Consider the following 23,309-nt stretch of genomic DNA (forward strand, 5'->3'; position numbering starts at 1 on the left):
AAGTATCTCTATCAGTGACTGTCTGGTTTCAGGGTCTGCTCTATTCACAGCTGAACTCAACCTCTGTAAGAATTCTGCGAAGGCTTCTCCAGAACCCTATATTATTTTAGTAAAGGAGGTAGATTTTTCCCTAGGTTCTTCAGTCAAATCCCAAGCTCTTAAAGCTACAATATGACATTGCCCTTCACCAAGCAGCTGATCTTCAGTAACATTTATTCCTCTTGCTAAATAATGTTGTGCTAGCTTTGTGCCTCCACTATGACAACCACTGAGACATATATGTGGGTAACTGACGTTCTGGCTGGCAAGTTAAGATATAAATGTTAGCAAGTCCTCTGCCATCGTTGAATACCCTAACCAATGGGAGCAGACTACGTGTACAACCAAGACGTGTCCCTAAGGAAATCCCCCTATTCCTGAATCCTGATTGGTGGAACAGTCTGACACGGATGTTTATGGATCACAGGCTTTAAAAGGGCCTTAACTCAGGGTCTTGGTTCAGTTTCTGAATCTGGACCATGGCCCTGGTTGACCTGTCCTGGGCCGTATGCTCGATAATCTCTCCCTGTCTGACTGAGATCATTGTTCCTGTGGTTTGTGAGGTGATTCCTGGACCCCAACACTGCTGACCTTCAGTGTCTACCTCTCAAGTTCTGTGATTTTAGGTGTGTGCCACTGGTTCAACATAGGTAGTGTTGGGGGATTCGCTCCAGGACTTCCTGCTTCCTAGACGGCACTCTACCAATCGCGCTACCCTCCGGGCCGGGGTGCAGCCCTTTATGCCTGTTTTTGCTCAGAATTGTGCTTTGTGGATTTATTTGTATTGTTGCCCAGTCATAGATTGTTCCTTAAAGTTGAAACTTCTAATTACTGCAGAAAATAGGCCTTATTGTAGGTTGCTATGATCTGGGAATGGACTTGTAGGGGATCAGTGGTATAGGTACTGTATTTCCCAGCATGGTGATCTACTTCACTTGGAGCATTATTTACCAGTTGCTATTATCCTAACCTCACTCACAGACTTTGAGTGACACTGTGCACGTGAGATAATTAAGCTAAGTAATCCCATAAATCTGAGTTATTTGTTTAGATAAGCTTTTAGTTTCCTTTTCTAAAAAGAAAACACTAATTTTAATACACATTTATAAAAAATAAATCAGTTTTTCCTTTCCTGATAATCCCTGTTATCAGAATGAGAATCCTGAGACTATTTATTAGTAAATGCCTACACCACAGCTTAGGTTCATTCCCTGACTAACTTGTAACTTTAACCCATTCAAACTATTCTGTCTTCCACATGGTTGGTTTTCTCCCCTCAGTTTTATATGTTCAAGTCTGGGGTAAATTTCTTCTTTATTCTCTCTGAATTCAGCTGTCTGTCTCTCAGCATTCCAGCCCGAATCTCCCATGCCTCTCACTATTTCCCAAAATCCTCTTTTCCTGCTAGCGTCCCACCTCCTATTCTCTGTGTGAGCTCATTGGTTGCAGGCTTTCTTATTGACAGGTGACATGTTGAGGTTTGGTCTTTTGCTATGTATTGTAATGCTAAATACTACCCCCACCCCCAAGGCCTGGTTGCTCAAAGGGACAAGAGAATCAGCATACACACACAATGTGACCTTGCTCTGTAATTTAAAACCATTGGTTAAATAAAGATGGCGACAGCTAATAGCTGGGCAGAAGAGACACAGGTGGGGGTTTTAGGATGCCCAGGCTTGGGGTCAGAGGAGAACCATGAGAAGGGAGAAGACGGTGGGAAGAGGAGAAGATGTCACGGGTTAAGTGAGTCATAAAATTTTGGCCATGAGGGCTGGCTAATTGTAGTTAAGAGCATCCCAGACAGAACATGGCAAAATATCATTTGGGGTTATTGATGGGAAGTAGATTCTAAAAGCTTAGATATGTAGATATCTGCCCAACTCGAGTTGTGAGTTGTCTAATTTGTCTGGGAAAGCCTGCCTGTCAGGCAGAGCCAAGCCAGGCCAGGGTCTGCTGGCAGATTTCCTGGCCTGCTGACACATGGAATGGTAAGAGGGGATTCACTTGAGGGACTGAATGTTCTGTTAATCGTGGAGGAAGGAACACGGAGGAATAAGGAGCCCTCCTGATGGGTACACATATCAAAAGTACTTCAGCCGTTGTCTCTGCTGGCTTGTGACTTTGTTTCCCACGATACTGCAAGGTCCATAAAGCCTAAGAGAATTAAACTGGACAACCCACCTGATGTCTGACCTTTGTCCCTGAGTCTTCTTTTGAGTCTTTTCTGTCATCATCATTTGCCTCTCAGAGGACTGCTCAGCACTGTACCAGATAGACCAGTCCATCGAGTGCCGATTAAGGCTCATTATAAATATAAAGGCTGTGCATATTTTATCTGGTAGCTGAATGATGAAAAGCGGAGTAGAAACCTTATCTGAGAGTAAATATTTTCCACAACAGTGATGCTTATAAGAGAGTCTCTATACACACAGTATTAATATTTTAAATATTTAAAATGGTACTCATTTAACTACAGTACCATTTTAAAGATGCATCACCCAGTAGCCAAGTTTGGAGGTGCATCTTTATAATCTCTGCGCTCAAGAGCCTGTGGCAGAAGGACAGTGAGTTCCAGGCAGGCCAGTGAGAGCCCATCTCCAAGAAAAGAAAAGAAAAGGAAGGGAAGGGAAGGGAAGGGAAAAGAAAAGAAAAGACAACAAAACAAAACAAAAGGAAGCAAAAGAAAATGAAAGAGTATGTTTCCTGGAGAATTATCTTAAATACTATCAAGTTTCAGATTTTATTTGAAAATTTTCAGATGTACTTGTCAGGAATAAAGGTATTTTTAATTTGGTTCTATTTTACACTCATGGTAGAAAGACCAATTGTGTTTTGATGTGGTGCAGAGAAAGAGCTCATGTGTGTGGTCACAGTAAAAATTCGTGTTTGACATCACTACCCATAAAAAAGTCTTTATTACTATTAAGAAAGTTTTTTTTTTTTTTAAGTTTTACAAAATTCACTTCACTCTTGAAAGTTTAAAAAACACACAAGAGGGATTCTGAAGATCTGGCCTAGATTATATATATATATATATATATATATATATATATATATATATATATATATATATATATATATATATATTTACTCTTTTTTTTTTAATTGTTGATGGTTGTCTCATTGATTTAGGGGTTTGGTGTATCTAGTTAGGTGTCAATATCACACTGTCACAGTGGAAGACACCAAATGCTTTACTGTGCTACACTGGTGGCAAGATGGATCATTAGGTTCAGATGCTGGCAGCCTGACCTATTCACTACCATGCACAAGCAGTCTATCACCCAATGGCTGAATTCTAGAGCAGTGCTTCTCAACCTTAACCCTGTGACCTCTTAACACAGTTCCTCATATTGTGGTGACTCCCACCATAAAATCATTTGTCGCTACTTCATAACTGTGATTTTGCTACCGTTATGGACCATAATGCAAATCTGTGTTTTGGTGGTCCTAGGTGACTCCCATGAAAGGGTGGGTCTACCCTCAAAGGGGTCGTGACCCACAGGTTGAGAATCGCTGCTCTACTGTATGTTACAAAATGGTGTTCCTGATACAACTTCCTAATTCCACATGAATCTCCGTGATTCTGATGAAACATCTCTAAGAACTGTACCTCAACCACTTTCAGTAGCTCTGACAGTTTATGCAGGCAATGCAAGCTAAATGACGCTTCTTTTTATTTATTAATTTTCGAAATGAGTTTGTGTCCTGCCTATGCCCTTAGGTAGGTATACATTAGAGAAAAAATACTTTTTATACATTTATGAAATTTCCAAAAGTTTAGCTTTCTTTTTTTTTTTACCTTTGACCTTTTAAATTGTTACTTATGAACACAACGCAAAAACCTTTTTTCTTCTAGAATTTTCTAATTGTCTACTGCTCCTTAATACATTTGCAAGGCAAGGGTTCGTAGAAGGATCCTTACGAATTCTTATGAATTCGCTGATGGTAGGTGAGGTGTGAATGTTGACGGAAGGCCTTCGAACACTCCCTACACTTGTACGGTTTCTCGCCCGAGTGGATTCTCTGGTGCTGGATGAGGGACGAGTGGAGCCGAAAGGCTTTCCCGCACTCCTTACAGTCGTAGGGCTTCTCGCCCGTGTGAATGCTCTGATGCTGCGTGAGCTGTGAGAGGAGTCTGAAAGTCTTCTCACATTCCATACATTTATAGGGCTTCTCACCAAAATGAACGCTCTGGTGCTGAGTCAGCTGCGAGAACAGCCTAAAAGCCTTCCCGCACTCCTTGCAATCGTAGGGCTTCTCCCCTACGTGGATTCCCTGGTGGGAGATGAGCTCCGAGTAGCGGCGGAAGAACTTGCGACACTCCTTACACTCGTAAGGCTTCTCCCCGGTGTGGATCCTCGCGTGCAGGGTGAGATGGTAGCCGCGGCTGAAGCTCTTCCCGCACTCCTTGCAGTCGAAGGGCTTCTCGCCGGTGTGGATCCTCGCGTGCAGGGTGAGCTGCTGCCGCACCCGGAACGCCTTCCCACACTCCTTGCAGTCGTAGGGTTTCTCTCCCGTGTGCAGCTTGTGATGCAGCCGGAGGCCGGTGCTGCACAGGAAAGCCTGGCCGCACGCCTTACACTCGTGGCGCGAGCTGCCGCCGCTGAGCCTCTGATGCCGAGTGAGGTGCGCGACCTGCCTGAAGCTCTTCCCGCACTCGCTGCACCCGTACGGCTTCTCGCCGGTGTGGATCCTCTGGTGGAGCATGAGCTGTCCACGGACACGAAAGGCCTTCCCGCACTCTTTACAATCGTAGGGCTTCTCGCCCACGTGAGACCTCTGATGCCCTCGAAGGTCCAAGCTACACGTGAAGATCTTGGCACACTTCTTACATTCGTAGAGTTTATCGGAGGCGTGGATCCTCTGATGGCGACTGAGGTGGGCGCACTGTCTGAAGGCTTTGCCGCATTCCTTGCATTCGTAGGGCTTCTCGCCGGTGTGGATCCTCTGATGGAAAGTAAGTTGTTGACGGACTCTGAAAGCCTTCCCACACTCCCCACATCCGTAGGGCTTTTCTCGGTTAGGGCTTTTTTGATAGAGACTAACGGATGTGCGTTTTCTGTACGGGCGTCTTTTTCCAGAAGTGGATTTTATCACGTGTCTGAGATATACCCTATGAGAGTTCTCTCGTTCTTCAAGTATTTTATATTCCAAGTCTTTCGCCAAAAGGGAGTCTTCGAGGCCACGCCTTTTAATTCTTTCCATTATTTCCCACGGAGAGAGATTAATTTCGTAAGCATTCTTTTCTGGAAATAACACTTTACTGCTGTATCTGGATTCCAGATCTGAAAGCAAATAGATGATAAACGCATGAGAACGTCCTAATCTGGATAAAATAAAGAAATAAAAGTAACGAAAACAAGCCTCTAGCAGGTGTGATGTCAGCACACGGGAAGCCGAGGTAAAGGCTTCAGTTACAGGCCAGCCTGAGCTACATCACAAGACTTTGCTCAAGACAAGGCAAAGAAGACAAAACACACAGCTGAACAGACTTAAAAACCCCAAAATAATCACGTGATTTAAAAACAAAAAAAGCTTAAGAAGGATAAAGAAGATGGTACGTCTAGATAGTCTAAATGTGGATCAAAATGTGAGAATCTCCACTTTAAATTTATTTCTAAGTCTTATGTATTTCATTTGGGTTTGCTTGCACGCGTTTCGGTGCATCACGTATGCTCACGGAGGCTGGATCCCCACGGAGGCCAGATCCCTTGGAACTGGAGTTGCAGGCAGGTGTGAGCTTCAAACAATTGAACGACCTGCCTTTTAAAGCAATACAAAGTATATTTTCCCCAAGAATACTGTGACCTGTATTTACCATATCTGCATTATTATCCCCTTTGTTCCTCGTGGCTCACACCTGCCTCCTCTAAACTCCTAAAATAGGGACTGGAGAGAGGGTTCGGTGGCTAAGAGAACTTGCTGCTCTTGCAGAGGACCCGTGTTTTGTTCCCAGTACCCACATGGCTCACAAGCGTCTATATCTCCAGTCCTAGGGATCTTCTGGCCTCTGCAGGCAGAAAGTACACACCCAGGTAAACATGCAGGTAAAACTGCCAAGTAAATGTATACAAACATTGATACATATTTTTTAAAGCGTTTGAAACAGTTTTAGGTTGTTTGCTTTGATTTTCTCTGAGACAGGGTTTCAGGGGCTGGTCTTGAGCTCCTGCCTCCTGCTCTTCCCCCTCCATCTCCTAGTGTAGGGTTATAGGTATGCAGCAACATGCCTGGCTTTATGTGGTGCATGGGGTCAAATCCATCAAATCCTTCATTCATAGCAGGCAAGCTTTCCACATTGAACCACGCTCCCAGCCTGTTAGTCTGGTAATTTTTGAAAAGAAAAAGGTGTCTTTAAAAAGAATTTATATCATATAGTAACATCTGTAACATGCCCACACTGGAAAGAATTCTCCTTCAGGAGAAGAAAAGCTAACTAAGTGACCCCATGACAGCACAACACAGTTCTGAGGCTGGACACTCCAAAATACATGTAACCATGAGGGTAAGTAAACAAAGTCAAACACACCTACACATGCACACACTCACACTCACACACACACACACACACACACACACACACCACACACACACAGGAACCCAACACATACACGAAGAAACACATACTTGCAAACACACACTCACACAGTGCATGCACACCCATGCACACACACATGTGTGAGCACACACACAGATACACAATTGAAAATAAAAATTAAGGGTGAGATGTAATGGCACCCACCTTTAATCCCAGCACTCAGGAGACAGAGATTGGTGGATCTCTGTGAGTTCAGGGTCAGCATAGTCTAATTGAGTTCCATTTCAACCAGGGTTACCTAAGAAGACCCCGTCTTTTTTTTTTTCTTTTTTTAAATATAATTTGGCACTGTAAACAGTCTCAAGCATGAGACTCCTCTGTAGATAAACAGGCTTGGCTATGAGGAGTTATCTTATTTGTACCCAAGTTTGACTATGATAAGTTACATATCCGCAGGCAACTGAAGCTATTCATAATTAAGGAGATAGATGCTCTCCCGTGAAACCTGAGATGAATGCTCCGGAATGTAGAGAGAATGTCTGTGTATTGTATGGACGCTTCACCTGTCAATTAAAAAGCCTATGGCCTATGGCTTAGGCAGAAAATAGGAGGCAGAACTTCCAGGAGGCACAAAGGATTCTGGGATAGAACGAGGCACTGGAAGCTGTGAGGAGATGGACACATGGTGCCAGAGTCCAGGTAAGCAGCCACGTGGCAGAATGTTGGCTAACATACGTGGGTTACCTAAGTTTTAATCTAGTCCGAGACTAGTCCTGAGGGCTGGCAGAAGCTCTGTAATATATTTTGAGTCTGAGTCTTATTTCTGAGAGCCTGGGGCTGGAGGAAGAACTGGACCTGATTTTGTACCCGAGGCACCAGTTAGGAAGACAGATGGGAGGGGACACAGACCAGCGGGGACTCTGCAGCTGTGGTAGAGTGCCCGGGCGGCCTGTGTGAGGCCCTGGGTTCCATCTCCAGGACCACCACATCCAGCATGAGCAAAACCAAAAACGCCTTTATGGAATAAAGTATACTTTATGTGTCACGGGGCTTGGAGGTTACACGAACTGATGTTCAAAGAATCCCATCTTTAGCAAACCGCAGCTTCTTCAGACTGATTATCTTCCTGGCCACTCTCAAATTACTCTCACCCCTAAGTCTCATTCTAATCCGCCATATCAATACCCTATCTACTTTTCTTCTAATACTTAATCACTTCAGCTTTGTTTTCTTCCTCCCGCACACTCTCACATTGTAGCCCTGGCTAGCCTGGAACTTACTTTTAGACCAGGTTGGCCTTGAACTCACAGAGAGGCTTGGAACCTGCCTCTGAAGTGCTGGGATTGAAGGTGTGAACCACCACTCCTAGCCATTTTGGGATATTAATAAGCCACATATTTTTTGTTTTATCTTGTGAGGTGCTGGTGGTCAAGATCATGGTTAGCTGCTCAACCACTGAGATACCCCATCCCTCCTAACACAAGCACGGAGTTGCTATTTTACAACTTTTACATGTGTTTTGCCTGCATGTATGTGTGGGTACCATGAGCATATGGTGCCCTTGGAGGCCAGAAAAGGGGATTGTGTGCACAGGAACTGGAGTTACAGATGATTGTGAGCCACTGTGTGTGTGCTGGAAACAGAACCCAGATCCTGTATGTTACCTGCCAGTGTTCTTAACAGCTGAGCCACCTTCCTATCCCCGTTTATTGTATGACGTCATTACTAATATAAATCCTACTAATGGGAACAGTAAATCGATACAGGAAAACTGAAATACAAAGTGGGCATAGCGGCACATGCCTGTAGGTCCAGGACTGGAGATGCTCTGAGATGGGGGTGGGGGGGTGAGGGGTCATGGGGGAGGGGGGATGGAGAGTCAGCCACTTTATATAGTAAGAGCCTTTCTCAGAAAAGAAAATCAGGCCAGTGCAGTGGTGGCGCATGCCTGTAATCCCAGCACTTGGGAGGCTGAGGCAGGCGGATTTCTGAGTTCGAGGCCAGCCTGGTCTACAGAGTGAGTTCCAGGACAGCCAGGGCTACACAGAGAAACCCTGTCTGTGAAACAAAAAATCAAAAAAACAAAACAAACAAAAAAACAAAAAGAAAAGATAAAAGAAAATCGGGCTGTTGAGACAGCCTGGTGTTTAGGGCAGTTGGCTGTTCTTCCAGTGGACCAGCGTTCAGGTTCCAACACGTACATAATGGTCCATAACCACCTGCAACCACCTGCAACTGCCGTCTCCAGGGGTCTGATGGCCTCCTCTGGCCTCCGTGGACATCAGACATGCAAGCGACGCACAGACAAATACACCAGTAAAGCGACCATACAAACAAAAGAAAAATAATTTGGATGTTTCTTAAGGGTGCACGGGGGTGGATTTAAAATACAAAAGATTACCTATGAAGAAACCAGATATAAAACAGGCAAAACTACTGTCACCAGGTAAGAAAGCTTTCCCTTGTTAGAAGGGAAGGGAAATATGAGAGAGAAACAAACGGCACACTGAAGTAGAGGGAAGTCATTGGTGACTGATGCTGAAAGATCTAAGTTTTCTTTCCAAGTTTCTCTTCCTCAGCATCTTAGAAGTGAATCTTTCAGTCTCTGTATCAGCATCTTAGGGGCGTGTCCTACAGCCTGCCCATCAACATCTTAGGGGCGTGTCCTACAAACTGCCCATCAGCATCTTAGGGGAGTGTCCTACAACCTGCCCATCAACATCTTAGGGGCGTGTCCTACAACCCGCCCACCAGCACCTTAGGGGCGTGTCCTCCAGCCCCCAGATGTGTAGCAGTCACACACCAACTCCTGTGCCTGCTGAGCACTCACCTTGGCTCCACCTTCTCTTCTCAGCCCTCACAAGCATCCAGGGCTCCTTCCCTTGTTCCAACAGGGTGATCACATCTGGCTTAGAAATGGAACATCCTGCTTGAAAGAAAAGAACAGAAAATATTTAAAGAATGGATCTGTTTGCCACACGGCTGTGACCCCAGCACGTAGGAGATGAAGGAAGGATTAGGGGTTTGGTGTCATGGCTACACAGTGAATTAAAGATGAGGTACACAAGACTTTGTGGGGAGGCACACACAGAAGTTTGTTATTATTATTACTATTATTACTATTATTATTTATTTTGGTTTTTCAAGACAGGGGTTCTCTGTGTAGCCTTGGCTATCCTAGAACTCAGTCTGTAGATCAGCATGGACCTGAATTCAGAGACTGGCCTGCCTTGGCCTCCTGAGTGCTGGGATTAAAGGCATGTGCCATCCTGCCCATCTGTTTAATTTAGTTTTTTAGCTTCTATTGTGTATTTAGGTGTTTTGCCTGCATGTGCACCATGTGCATGCAGTTCTCTCAGAGGCCATAAGAGGGCGTCAGATCCCCGGTACTGGAATTGCAGTGGTGGTGAATTGTCATGTGGATGCTGGGAACCAAACCTAGGTCTTCTGCAAAAGCAGCCAGTTAAGAGGTTAAGAGTAATGGGGTCTGATACCCTCTTCTGATGTGTCTGAAGACAGCAACTGTGTACAACACCAGTGTACATTAAATAAGTAAGTAAATAAATAAATATCTTTAAAAAAATTCTATTTAATCAAGCCTAAACAAATTATTTAATCCAAACTAAGATGGCTACCAGGGTGGAAAAACATTAAAATTAGATTCATTTAGGATCAAAGGCAGAGCCAGAGTTCTGTATTTGTTCACAACCCCACCCTTTTAAAAATTATTTTTATAAAAGTTTTATTTTATAAAGCTTATAAGCTAAGTTTTATGTTATATAATTTGTAATTATATAAAATATATTCCACAGAGGTGCCCATTCTGGTTATGGGTCTTTGTGATTAGAATGTCTGCTCTGTGATCGTGGTTTGATACGTGAGCTTACCCAGTGACACCAGGTGGCTGAAGTTCTCCAGCATCACCTCCTTGTAAAGATCCCTCTCGTAGGAACTCAGGCACTCCCACTCTTCCTGAGAAAAGTCCACAGTCACATCTCTGAACATCACCATACTCTGCAATGACAAGCCGGTGTGCCACGTGTAAGATAAAATGGGATAAAATGTATGGTGTGTGTGTGGGACTGATTCGACCAGCGTGCCCTTGGACCAAGATGGAGAGAAAAGCACAGAGGAGCCCCATCCCTTAGTGGAAGAGACTGGGTGCAGCTCTAGGACTGGATTCTGTCAGGAAGTGTCAAAATGAGAGTATTTGTACAACCCGACAGAATAAAAGTGACCGGGCAGCCGCAGAGGTAAAGGTGTTTGCTGCCCCGCCAGGTAACCCAAGTTCCATCTCGGGGTCACACATGGTGGAAGGAGAAATGGCTCCCAAAGTTATCCTTTGACCTCCACAGACACTTGTGGTACCACCCCCCATGCCACAAAACAAGTAAATGCAAATAAATACGTCCATGAGCTGGATCGCTCGGACCCACAGGGCAAGCTCAGGATGTGGGTTCAAACCCCAGGACACACAAAGGAGAAGGAGAAAATGAACTTCCAAAACTTGGGACTGTCACATGTGTGCCACAGCATGTGTATGTCCTATGCCCCTATGTGCATGAGCATGTGCGAGACAAATAGTGATATATATACACACACATATATATATATATATATACATACATACATGCATATATACACACATATATATATACACACATATATACACATATACATACATGTATGCATATATACATATATACACACATATATACATGTATGCATACATATATATACATGTATGCATATATACACATATATACACATACATGCATCCATGCATATATACACACATATATACACATACATACATGTATGCATATATACACATATATGCACATACATGCATGTATGCATATATATACACATATATATACATGTATGCATATATATACACATACATACATACATGTATGCATATACACATACGTGCATGTATGCATATATATGCACATATATATACATACATACATGTATGCATATATATACATACATATACACATATACATACATGTATGCATACACACACACACATATATTCAAGTATAGAGAAACCCACTTACCTGAGCCATGATTCCAGAGTTGCAAGAACTGGCTTGTCCTTCCTCAAGGGTCACGTCGTGGAGAAGCTGTTCACAGAGGCCAGAGCTGGAGAGAGAGGGTGCAGCCATGAGAGGAAAACTGTCCCAGAGCTTCCAAACGTAAAAGCCGATGCATTATCCCGTTTCTCCCTTCTTATACACAACCTGGCTTCCAACACACAAAACTGTGAGAGGCGAGAGATGACTTCTACAGAAATACATCCTCCTCAAACCCACAGGGACCTCAGCTGCAAAATGTGGCAGTGGGACCTCAGTATGCACCAGGATCACCTAGAAGACTGGTAGGGTGGCTGGTCAGATGGCTCAGTGGTTAGAAACACTGGTTACCATTCCAGCTGACCTGAGTTCAACAGTCAGCACCCGCATGCTCCTTACAACCATTTGTCACCCCAGGTGACCCAGGTCCAGGTGACCCAACGCATTGTTGTGGCCTCCTTGGACACACATAAGAGGTGCACATACATAAAAATAAACTTTAAAAGAAAGAATGTACTTTCCTGGTCTTTGTTGGTTTGTTTTTTGCAGTCCTTGGAAGTCCGCCGGTGCTCTCGCTAAATGCTCTGTCACAGAGCTACGGCCCCAGCCTTGCATTTGTCACCCCTCTGCCCCCCAAGAGAGGAATCGGCGGCTGCTCCTGATCCAGTGCCGCACAAGAATGACCAGTGAGATGCTGAGAGGCTGCTCTTCCAGAGGGCCTGAGTTCAAATCCTAGCAATCACATGGTGACTCACAACCATCTATACTGGGATCTGATGCCCTCTTCTGGCCTGCAGACTGAGCACACTTAGACATAAAATATATAAATCTTAAAACAAAAACCCTGAGGAGTGCAGGCCCTCAGTGGTTCCTCCAGCCACCAGCTCAAAGTTTTAAATAACATGCTAGTTCTTAACCAATCAATCACACATCAGACTTTAGCAGAGGTATTTCCCTATTAGAGAATCCTAAGAAAAACAGGACAACTAAATGTATAGCACGTGGGTGCTACGTAACCGTAGAACCGCCCGCACTGCACACTGCAAGAGGAATCCTGATTAAGTCTCTGCCCACTGAAAACAGGGAAATTCTCAGACCCAAAGCAATGAATAGTTCGTTCTTTTTTTTTCTTTTTCTTTTCTTTTTTTTTAAGACAGCGTCTCAATGCAGCAGGCTGGCCTTGAATACCTGATCCTAGTGGAGTGGCAGCGATACCACTCCCAGTTGAATAAAACATTTTCACAGCTTTCAAAGGCAAGGAAATTAAATAAACCCATATTCAAAAAAAAATCAATCATTTCATAGCAACACTAGAAACTCACACATAATCTCGCTTTTAAACAGAAGTAATGGCTGCTGGCTTCTAGGGCCTCTTCTGAAGACTGGCAGAGCGAATTCAAGACCCCCCCCCCAAGGCCTTGGTTTTTGTTTGTTTTGTTTTTGTTTGTTGTTGTTTTTTTTTTTTTCTTTCAGACGGGGTCTCTTGCAACCCAGCTTTAGGCAGCAGAGGATGACCTTGAGCGCCTTCTCCTCCTGCTTCCAGCTCCCAAATCCTGAGATGACAGGTGTGTGCCACCACGTCCTCCGACTTTACTCCTATGCGTTTCTAAACTTGATGAGAATCCCCTTCCACGCTTCAGGGGTCCCGGCTGACCGCACCCGTATGCATCCCAGCAAGCAAGCTAGCCTGCAGCAGCCCTTAGTTACTCGTGCCCGAGTTTGCAGTCTTGGCCACCCTGTTCCTCCGGGTTACCACTTCGGGAACTGCCCAGCCTCTAGGTCCGAGGTGTCCCCGGGTTCTTTGCTCCCCAGGACTGCCGGGAATCTAAGGTTCTGCACACGGTATCTCCACGGTGCAAATCGCTGTCCCCGCCTTCCCCCTCCGTCCTTGTCCACAGCCAGGCCGCGGTTTAGGAGCAGCGGGTCAGCACCGCAGCCATACCCCACGGACGGCCACCTGAGTCCCAGGGGTCCTCAGAGCCGATCCCGGGAGAAGAACGTAGGCCCCACGAGCCCGGGGCCACCTAAGGGAGCGGAATCCCGGGAGGGTGGGTCCCGAGCGCCGTCCGCGCTGCAGCGGTAGCACCAAAGTGCTACGGAGCGTGATACTGAAGGCTCTGGGACATCAGATCTCCAAATGCCACTTGCTTCTTTAACTAGGTTCCGGGCTTCCAGCCCTACGGAGGCTGCGAGCCAGGTCTCCAGCTTCTGGACGGGGCAGGGGGTTGGGGGTGGGGGATTGTGTGTCGCCCTCTGCAGCAGTGCGCATGCGCACGATGGAGCCGCAGGGAGGAGGGAGGCTTCGGTGGCATCCTGTGCAGCCCTACAGAAGGAGTTTGGTTCCAGGATCCAGGGTTGGGCAGAAATGGCCAGGTCTTTAGGCCTAGAGCAGTGACTCTGGCGTTGAATAAACTGACCCGCTGATGCTTTGAGGTCCAGCGTGGAGGGCTTGCTGACCCACTGCTCTTAGACTAGTTTGAGCATCTGTTGTTTGTTTTTTAAGCTGTGGTCTTCCTAAATGACCCTGGATTTCTCTGTGGACCCCAGCCTGACCTTGAACTTGAAGTGATCCACCAGTAAGCTTCCAGAATGTAGCGTTAAGGCACACACCACCACACCCCCGCCCTCTGCCTGGACTATTATTTTTTTTTAACCAGCTTTTCTTTCTTTTTAAATATCTAGTTGAGACCAACTTTCTCTATGTAGCCCTTCCTCGCCTGGAATCTATGTGTGTAGCCTAGGCTAGCCTCGAACTCTGAGATCCCCCTGCCTTTGTTGCAGTGTGCACCCCCACTTCGGGCGAGGCTTTCTTTTAATGAAGCCGGCTTGGGCTTCGCATGAGGGTTAGGAGAGGGGCTCAGAATGACGGCACCTGAAATCATAGGTATGGCCTTCCCTGAAAGAATAATTGATTGGTCTTCATGGCAGTCTTATGTTCTTATGGTGGTTTGAATAAGTATGGCCCCATAGATTCATGTATTTGAATGCTGGGCCATACTGAGTAGCGATATTATGTGCGGCCTTATTGGAGGAAGTGTATCACTGTAGAGGTGGGCTTTAAGGTTATACATGCTCAAGGTACACCACATCCGCCTACATTGCTCCACCTTTCCCACATGATGATGACGGACTGAGCTTCTGAAAACCAGCCCCCATTAAATGTTTTCCTTTATAAAATTGTCCTGCTCATGGTGTCCCTTTGCAGCAATAAAACCCTAAGAGAGTTCTTACATTAGGAAGAGCGTTCCTTTAATCCGTTTAATTTAGTCTCAACAGATACGTATGCATATTCTTTTTTTTTTTGTTTTGTTTTGTTTTGTTTTTTGGATTTGGGTTTTTGGAGACAGGGTTTCTCTGTGTAGCCCTGGCTGTCCTGGAACTCACTCTGTAGACCTGGCTGGCCTCGAACTCAGAAATCCACCTGCCTCTGCCTCCCAGAGTGCTGGGATTACAGGCGTGCGCCACCACCTCCCGGCACGTATGCATATTCTTAATGAGCGATAATTAATTTCGTTCATTTTGATGCCTATTTTTTTTCCCAAGATTTGGCTTGTGGGAGGCCCTTTAGCCCGACATGGTGGGCTCTGTTTGTTTGGACAGCCTGGGCTGTCCCAGGTCATTTCTCTGACCCAGCCTTTCCATTCAGCTGGAACTATAGGTATTAGACGCCACACCAAGTTATTGGATAGTTTGTCTTCTGAAAGCTTTCTAACACTGACTTTATTTATTATTATTATTATTATTAAATATTATGGCTTTTAATACTTGAGGGGTCAGGAGAGGTGGCTCAGTGCTTAAGTACTGACTGCTTTTCCAGAGGACCCAGGTTCAGTTCTCAGCACCAATATGGTGGCTCACAATTGTCTGTAACTCCAACACCAGGAGATACAGTGCCTTCCTCTGGATTCTATGGGCACTAGGCAATGCATGCAAGCAAAATATTGAGACACATACAATACAAAACAAAAAAACTACAGAGCAAGGCCCTGTTTCAAAAGACGAGAAGGTGCTGAAGAGACGGCTCAGTGATTAAGAGCGTGCTTTTGCAGAGGACAGGAGGATAGGGAGGAGAAGGCCAGCCTAGGCTGAATAGCAAGACTTATCTCAAAATGAAAACGAATTTTAAAGGGTAGGGAATACGTCCAAAAATATAGGAACCCAGCTTATGAGTTTGTGTGTAAAATGATAGGATCAAGTGTTCAGACAACCAAGTTGAAATCCATGAAGAGTAACGGGTGTCCCCGCCTAACTGGACAGAGCCAAAACGGTATTTACACTTTAAATCACAGACCATGAGAGGAAAGCATGGGATTTTGGAAAATATATTGGAATGGGGGAAAAATGATCTACAAGCATTAACACCAAGACAGATTCCTTCCAATCATGAATTGTGGAAGTTTACAAATCCAAACCAGGCATTAAAAAAAAAAAGAAAAGAAAAGAGAAAGAAAGAAAGAAGGAAAGAAAGAAAGAAAGAAAGAAAGAAAGAAAGAAAGAAAGAAAGAAAGAAAGAAAGAAAGAAAGAAAGAACTGGTATAAACACAGTCTAGAGGATTAGAAGTCTTATATAGTCATCAGGAAAAACAATCATTCAACAGAAAATGGTATTGACACACACCACAGAAAATGTAATATTTGAAAAATAGGAAAATATGGCATTAGATGCAAGTTACATACAGCAGGAAAAAATGAAAATTAAAACAGTCATAACACTTTTTACTTAGCAGACTAGCAAAACAAAACCAAAGCTTTAACAAACAAAAAGTATCAGAAAAGTTATTAGATAGGGGCACTATATAACATTAGAGAAAGAACCAAAGGCAGGTAACATTGGCTGTTTGTACACGTACATATTCTCAAAAGTAACAAACGCAACCCAGGGAAGGACCTTTAATATATATATATATATTTATCTGCTTATAGAAGCTAATATGTACAAAGACCACCACCTCATTATCTATTTCAAGGGAGAAAAGGGCCTCTATATACCTCAGAAAGGGACTGATTCAATTAGCGGTGGTTAAGGCCAACCCCCCACAAGACAGATGAGGACTATGAGTGAGGGTGTTAGTCTTTATTTTCTAACATATCCCACTTTCTACACTTAGAAGCACTAAAGGACTCATTCTTCAGTCACGTGCTGGATTCAGTTTCACTGTTGAGAAGGAGTCTCATTATGTAGCCAAGGCTGCCCAGGGCCTACACGCCTGAGTGCTAGAACGCAGGCCTTAGGAACTAGGCCTTATCATCCCCCACGGCCCCCACTTCTCTTTTTCCCCCAGACAGGGTCTCTGTGTAGACCAGACTGGCCTGGAACTCAGAGATCATCTAGCCTCTGCTCCTAAAGGCTAGGATTAAAGATGTGAGAGACATCACTGCCAGCATCAGTAATTCCTTCTTAATAGCTATTATCTCAAAATATGCCATTTGTTTAATTATCACTTTTGCTTTCCACTAATTCCTAATGTATTTCGTTTGCTTCTGTCTTTTAAAATTCTCCATCATCTTTAGACAATGAATTCCTCACCAACTTGTTTCCTGGAAACCCTGCCTACTACACACAACTGCATTCCATAAATGATCATTTTCCTCCTCAGCTCCATTAAGTTTTCTTTAACTGATGGTTATTTTGAGATTATTTAAAATTATATCTCTAAATATATGTAGCGACATCTCTAGGCCTATGTAAGAAGGCATTATATAAAATTTGAACTGACTGATACTTATTCAGACTTGAAGTTCAAGACACAGAAAATACTTTCTTATATAAAAGAGTATTTTGTAAATTTGGGAGAGGCCATGTGCGTTTGTTAGCCCTTTCAACGGTCTTTGTTCAAGTGTTCTGTTCTGATTTTGCTTGACAGGCATGTTACAATCCAAGCTGGCTTTTCTCTTTATAGTTTTGATTAACTTTTGCTTTTTATTTATGGAGGCCATGCTATTGGTTAAATACAAATAAAAATATCCTGGTCCTTTTAATGAATCATTGGACATTGTTCTTTTTTCCTATATTTTGGTAAACAATTCTTTGTTATTTAGCTCAGGCGATTCCTCTGGTTAACATCTCAACAGCATGGGTTTTTCTCCCATCCCTCAGCTTCAATCTTTCCGCAGCACTGTCTGTCTGTCTGTCTCCATTTTTGAGGTGGGGCTGCTCTATGGACCTCAGGCTAATCTGAAACCACAGCAATCTCATCTTTGCCTAGCCAGGGATATGGTTCCAGATATGTCCCACACCAACCTAGTATTCCATTTAAATAAGGAAAAACTTCAACCACAGCAATCAGCCTATTCAAAAGGTTATTGGAGTTACTGATACAATTTATGCCGACTGTTTTAGCACACAATTTCCCACTGGCAAATTCCATGTTCACTGCCTTTGCTCGCTGCCTGATTTTGAAATCTGGTTGCTTTTTATATACCTTCTCCAAGGATTCTAGCATAGGACAGGGTCTCACGTGGCCCAGTTTGGGCCTGAACAGTCCTAATTTTCCTGCATCTGTCTCCCCAGGGCTGGGATTATGAGTGTACTCTTGAGATTTATAACTTTGTTTCCTCAGTAAAAAGGTTAGCCTTATAGAAAGGATGGATTGGCAAATGTGTTGTTTTATAATATTTCAAATTTCCTTGGTATCTGATACACCAGCACTTGGGAAGCTAATGATTATGAAATGGAGTCTAGCCTGGGCAACATGAGGCCCTATCTCAAATAAACACTACCACATGCTTTACATATGGTAACACAACACATTTTTCTATTTTCTTGAAGGGGATCCTGGCTTTATTCAAATTTCCTATAAGTTTATGAGCCAATCAAAAAATTGAATATACATCCACACAAAATTTGTACTAAATAGTTCAAATTTATCTGATATGATAATGAATACATTATTTTATAGCAGTAACACTTTCTAGCTGTACCTGATGACAGAGGTCTATAGTCCCAGCTATTTGAAAGGCTAACATATGGGGAGCATGAGTTTAAGGTCTGCCTAGGCAATTGAGCGAGACCCTGTCTTGGCATAAAGAGGGCTGGGGATAACGTTCAGGAGCAGAGCCCTGCTGAGCGGGCTCAGGGCTCCAAGTCCAAGCCATGGTGGTAGCACACACTTCTAATGCCAGCCCTCAGTAGGTTGAGGCAGGAGGATTGCCACAAGTTTAAGAAAGAGCCTGTCTTGAAATAAAACCCGCCAAAGCCAACTGAACAAACGTACTTCTGCCTGAGAAAGCTCTACTTCCCGTTAGCACTGATGGTTGCATTTGTGTCTTTCAAATGTCTCCTTAGGCCCTGGAAAATCTAGTCTATGTATCAAATGGTTTAGAAAAAGCTTTTAAAGTGTGATTATCCATTTTATTGATGTTTTTTAGAAACTTCTTTAATTCATTGATTACTGCATATAATATGTATTTCTGCTGTCAACTCTAAGATTTATTGTTTTTTTTTTTTTGAGGGGGGAGGAATATTTGATAGCATCTATTCAAGTGAACCATGTCAGGTTTTAGTACACAGAGGCGTCATTCTTCCACACTGAAGCAAACTGTATTTTCAGACTACATTTTTCACATGACCCCAGAGTCACATGGCGCTGATGATAGATTATGAGTTTGTTCCAATTCTTGTCCTGCATAGATCCGACTGTCCTGAGTAGGAAAACACGGTGCCTCTGCTGTGCCGGGCGCCCTGGTCAGTGAGTCCACGTGGCCTTGCTAGGGTCCAGACTCAACTGAAGTCGCCGTGGAAGGCTGCTGTGTTCCATTCCAATCACTGTCACTGCGGAACTCCTTTGGAAAGCTTTGGCATGGGACAAGCACTGACAGATGTCATGAATAAAATGGATATGAATGTTCCAAAAAATAGTGACAAAGACCATCATAAAGAGGACGGTTCTGAATGCTTCCTGATCGTTGCCTCTCTAGCAGCTACGCCAAAGGTCCCTTTTACTGATCCATTCCATCCTCAAAATAACTTTACTACCAGCTAGAAGGCGGCAACCAGAAGCAGGGCTGACGTCAACTTAACAAACTACATCGTGAGCAAACGATGCATGTGAAGGCTCCACACCGACAACACGCACGCTGATGTTCTCTCTGTGGCACTTTCTACGGCTACAATGAAATAGAACCTTGTACTGGTAAAAGAATTAGTATTTCTATTCATAATTTAATTTTTATTTTTCCTATGTGAATTAATACTCAATAAACAGTAGGTTACAAAGCAAAAAAAAAAAAAAATAGAAAGAAAAAGAACAAGAAAAAAGAAATAGTACAGTCATCAGATGTTCTCTCCGACAAACTCTTATTCCATAATGAATAGCTGAAAATGATGAGGGTTTCCTATTTTGATCATAATATAAATTACACAACGTGAAGCACGGTATGAGAGGTTGTTCCACACGCCCCACTTCCAGAAGGCTTTTCTCAGCAGTCTAGATAGCTGAGGGACACATAAAAGTGTCTCCCACATTTCTGACTTATTAATGTTTATCTTCTGTATGGTCGTGAAGGTCCTGAATAAGGGTTTTTCAATAAATAGAGGGCAGCATTCAAATACACAGGATTTCTCCCACCATGTGTACTCTCTGGTGCTTCTTTACCTGTAACAGCCTAGTAAAGGCCTGGCCACACTCCTTACATTCGTAGGGCTTCTCACCCGTGTGAATTCTTTGATGTTGCGTAAGGTGGGACCTCTGCCTGAAGGCCTTGCTGCACTGCTGGCACTGGAAGGGTTTCTCACCAGTGTGGATCCTCTGGTGCAGAATAAGGGTTTTACAATCAATAAAAGCCTTCCCGCATTCTTTACATTCATAAGGCCTCTCTCCAGTGTGAATTCTCTGATGTCTGTTAAAGTACGAAGGACAGGCGAAGGCCTTCCCACACTCCTTACATTCGTAAGGTTTTTCGCCAGTGTGGACTCTCTGGTGCTGGATGAGATGGGCCTTCTGCCTGAAGGCCTTCATGCACTCCCGGCATTCATAGGGCTTCTCGTTGGTGTGAGTTCTGTAGTGTTTCATGAACGCCGAATGACAGAGGAAGGCCTTCTCGCAGTAGTTGCACTCATAAGGTTTCTCGCCGGTGTGAATCTTTTGGTGATCATTCAGGTTGGAAGCCCAAGTGAAGGTCTTCCCACATAAGTTACACTCGTAGGGTTTCTCGCCGCTATGGATCCTTTGATGCCTGGTGAGGTTGGCACTCTTGTTAAAGGCCTTCTGACATTTGTGGCATTCGTACGGCTTCTCGTTGGTGTGGGTTCTCTGATGCTGAAAAAACGTGGAGAAGTAGAGGAAGGCCTTCCCACAGTGCTTGCACTCGTAGGGCTTCTCGTCCGTGTGAACCCTCTGGTGCTGGACGAGCAGGGAGCAGTTGGTGAAGGCCTTCCCGCACTCCTTACATTCACAGGGCTTCTCCCCCGTGTGGAAGCGGTTATGCTGAACAAGGTACGCATGCTTCTCAAAGATCTTACCACAGATCTCACACTGGTAGGGCTTCTTGTTGATCTGATATGGGGCGAGCTGGAAGTCATAGGTGAATCCTCTGCCGCACCCCTTCAGTTCATCACCTCTGTCCCCAGCAAAACCCTGCTGTCGCTTCATCTCATCCGTGTAATAGATAAAGGCGTTCTCGTACATTTCATTTAGTCTGTCACTGGGAGGAATTCGTACCTGTTGGGCGATGGTTTCCCCTGTTTCCTGCTCAGAGTGCTTCATTTCAGGATGAGTCATTTCACTCAGAGCAACGGGTGTAGGTTGACCGAATTCGGCTGACGTCCGTTCTAATGGGACTGCCACTCCCTGTAAACATTCCTCGGTAGATTCCTGTTTTGGCTCAAGGAGTCCCTTGCATTTCCAATCATCTCCAAAACAAGATTCCTCGAGGCATGAACTACCGACTCTTTCTATTATTTTCCATTTTAATGATTCCTTTACAAAGATGCCATTCTTTAGAGACAGATTCTTAGCTTCATTTACAGACAGCAAATCTGAAAGAAAGTAAGTTCATTAACGCTTGAAGACACGAAACGTTAGAAACAAACAAAATGATGTGTTTGCTGCTTTTTTAATCCGTGTCTGTGCTGTGCCTACAGATTTATGTATGGCCGTCTGCGTGCGCTCATCCTTCTCACCTGGACACCATCCTGCTCGCTCCACTCCCCAGGGCTCTTTGCCTTGCTCCAGCAGGGAAATTACTGATGGCTTGGCAATGGCGAGTCCTACACAAAGAAAGAGAACAGCAACAGCAAATACAGAGACAACCACAACAGCAACAGGCGTTCCTTACAGAACTACTGAACCTAAAACAAACTGCAGATCCTCCGAATGATTGTGATTGTAGACAAATAATCAAGCAAGTCTCCATTTAGCAAGCACCTTAGTAAATAATTGTTGCTTGGCAGAATCACTGATGAAAATTAAAAGAAGCAGGAAAGCAGCTTGAGAAAGCATGTGTCAGGGTGTAGCAAAGGACTTCAAAGGCAGCTGTTTAGTGGCTGTGACGTGGTGGCTATGGTGACAGAAAAGGCTCTACAGTTCAAGGCTGCGTGTGGTGGACTTATTCCCCTCAGGTCTCCATCCCCGGCCCTCACGGAGAAGTCCAGGTGAACTTACCCAGGGACACAAAGTTGCTGTAGTTCTCCAGCATCACATCTCTGTAGAGCGACCTCTGATCAGGGCCCAGACACTCCCACTCCTCCTTACAGAACTCCACAGCCACGTCCCTGAACACCACCAACTCCTGAAATGAAAGCGTGAGGTAACACACACAATGGGGAAGAAAATGACTTCAGGGAACTGTTAAGACTCCCTCTGTAGGGGGCGCCAGGGCAAGGCATATCCCTTCCCAGCACCAGGGAAGCTGAACATTTCAAAGAAGTGGCCTCTGGCCCCTGAGAAATCATCTCTGAGGCCTGAATGCCCACCCGGGTGAGGTGCTTGTCTGTTTGTTGTTTGTTACTGTATGCCCGAGACCTTGGCCTGCCCTGGCTTGACTTCAGGTACTTCCATCAAGGACGCTGGTGGAAAAGGCATCCGTCAAGTGTCCCTTGTTGGCCACACTCCGACAAGCTGCCTGACATCAGGGCTGGGAGAGTCAAGCCCATGCCCAGGCTCCCACCAGGATGACACAAACGCAGAGTCTAGACACTGTCCTGGGCAAATCTCTCTCTCCTAATCTGTCTTCCTTGGTTGTAAGTTCCTAAGTTTGAGGACAACTGCTTCTCTCCATCTGCAAATTCAACCAAAGAATCGCTCCGGTCTAGACAGACAAATGGCTCATTCTCAAGGCTCTAGTACTGGGGAGGACAGCTCGAAATTCAGGGCTAGCCTGGGGTCTTAGTTAGGGTTACTATTACTGTAGAGTAATTTATCTTGTGCACTTAGTCCTTTAAAGGATCCCAAGTTGCTGGTCAACTGGCCCTTTAAGAATTCTTAGTAGTTAAAACTACTTGACCTTATGACCTTCAGTGTTGGTTGCCTCTCAGATTTCTGGGAACAGAATAGGTTATAACAAACCCAGCTGAGGCAGAGAAAAGAGGATGGGGCTAGCAGAGCGAGAAGACAGCGGAGACGATGCTAGGAGACTGAGCTGAGCAGACTGAGGAGAACAGTTGTTACAGTTTGGAGCTGCTAGGATTGAGAAGAGGGGAGAAGAGACTG

At 44.5% G+C, this 23,309-nt stretch overlaps 1 protein-coding gene across 7 annotated transcripts in view; it reads right to left on the reverse strand.

Annotated features, from left to right (window-relative positions):
• Window positions 1–23,309, reverse strand: part of LOC127671775 (zinc finger protein 420) — a 104,988-nt gene that overhangs the window by 76,508 nt on the left and 5,171 nt on the right. Inside the window, exons 1-5 of one of the 7 annotated variants that reach the window (XM_052166735.1) lie at window positions 12,984–13,885; window positions 11,647–11,731; window positions 10,468–10,594; window positions 9,411–9,509; window positions 4,037–5,327 (exon numbers count right to left, since the gene is read on the reverse strand). In XM_052166735.1, the coding sequence (XP_052022695.1) occupies window positions 4,037–5,327; window positions 9,411–9,509; window positions 10,468–10,594; window positions 11,647–11,655 (1,526 nt within the window). In that variant the 5' untranslated portion in view covers window positions 11,656–11,731; window positions 12,984–13,885. Of the gene's footprint in view, window positions 1–3,118; window positions 5,328–9,410; window positions 9,510–10,467; window positions 10,595–11,646; window positions 12,209–12,983; window positions 13,886–20,276; window positions 21,638–21,781; window positions 21,869–22,262; window positions 22,390–23,309 lie in introns of those variants that run through there. The other 6 variants (XM_052166804.1, XM_052166709.1, XM_052166725.1 and 3 more) reach the window with 6 other exon arrangements.

Source organism: Apodemus sylvaticus, chromosome 1 (genome assembly GCF_947179515.1).
Source record: "Apodemus sylvaticus chromosome 1, mApoSyl1.1, whole genome shotgun sequence".
In the NCBI taxonomy this organism is placed as follows: domain Eukaryota; kingdom Metazoa; phylum Chordata; class Mammalia; order Rodentia; family Muridae; genus Apodemus; species Apodemus sylvaticus.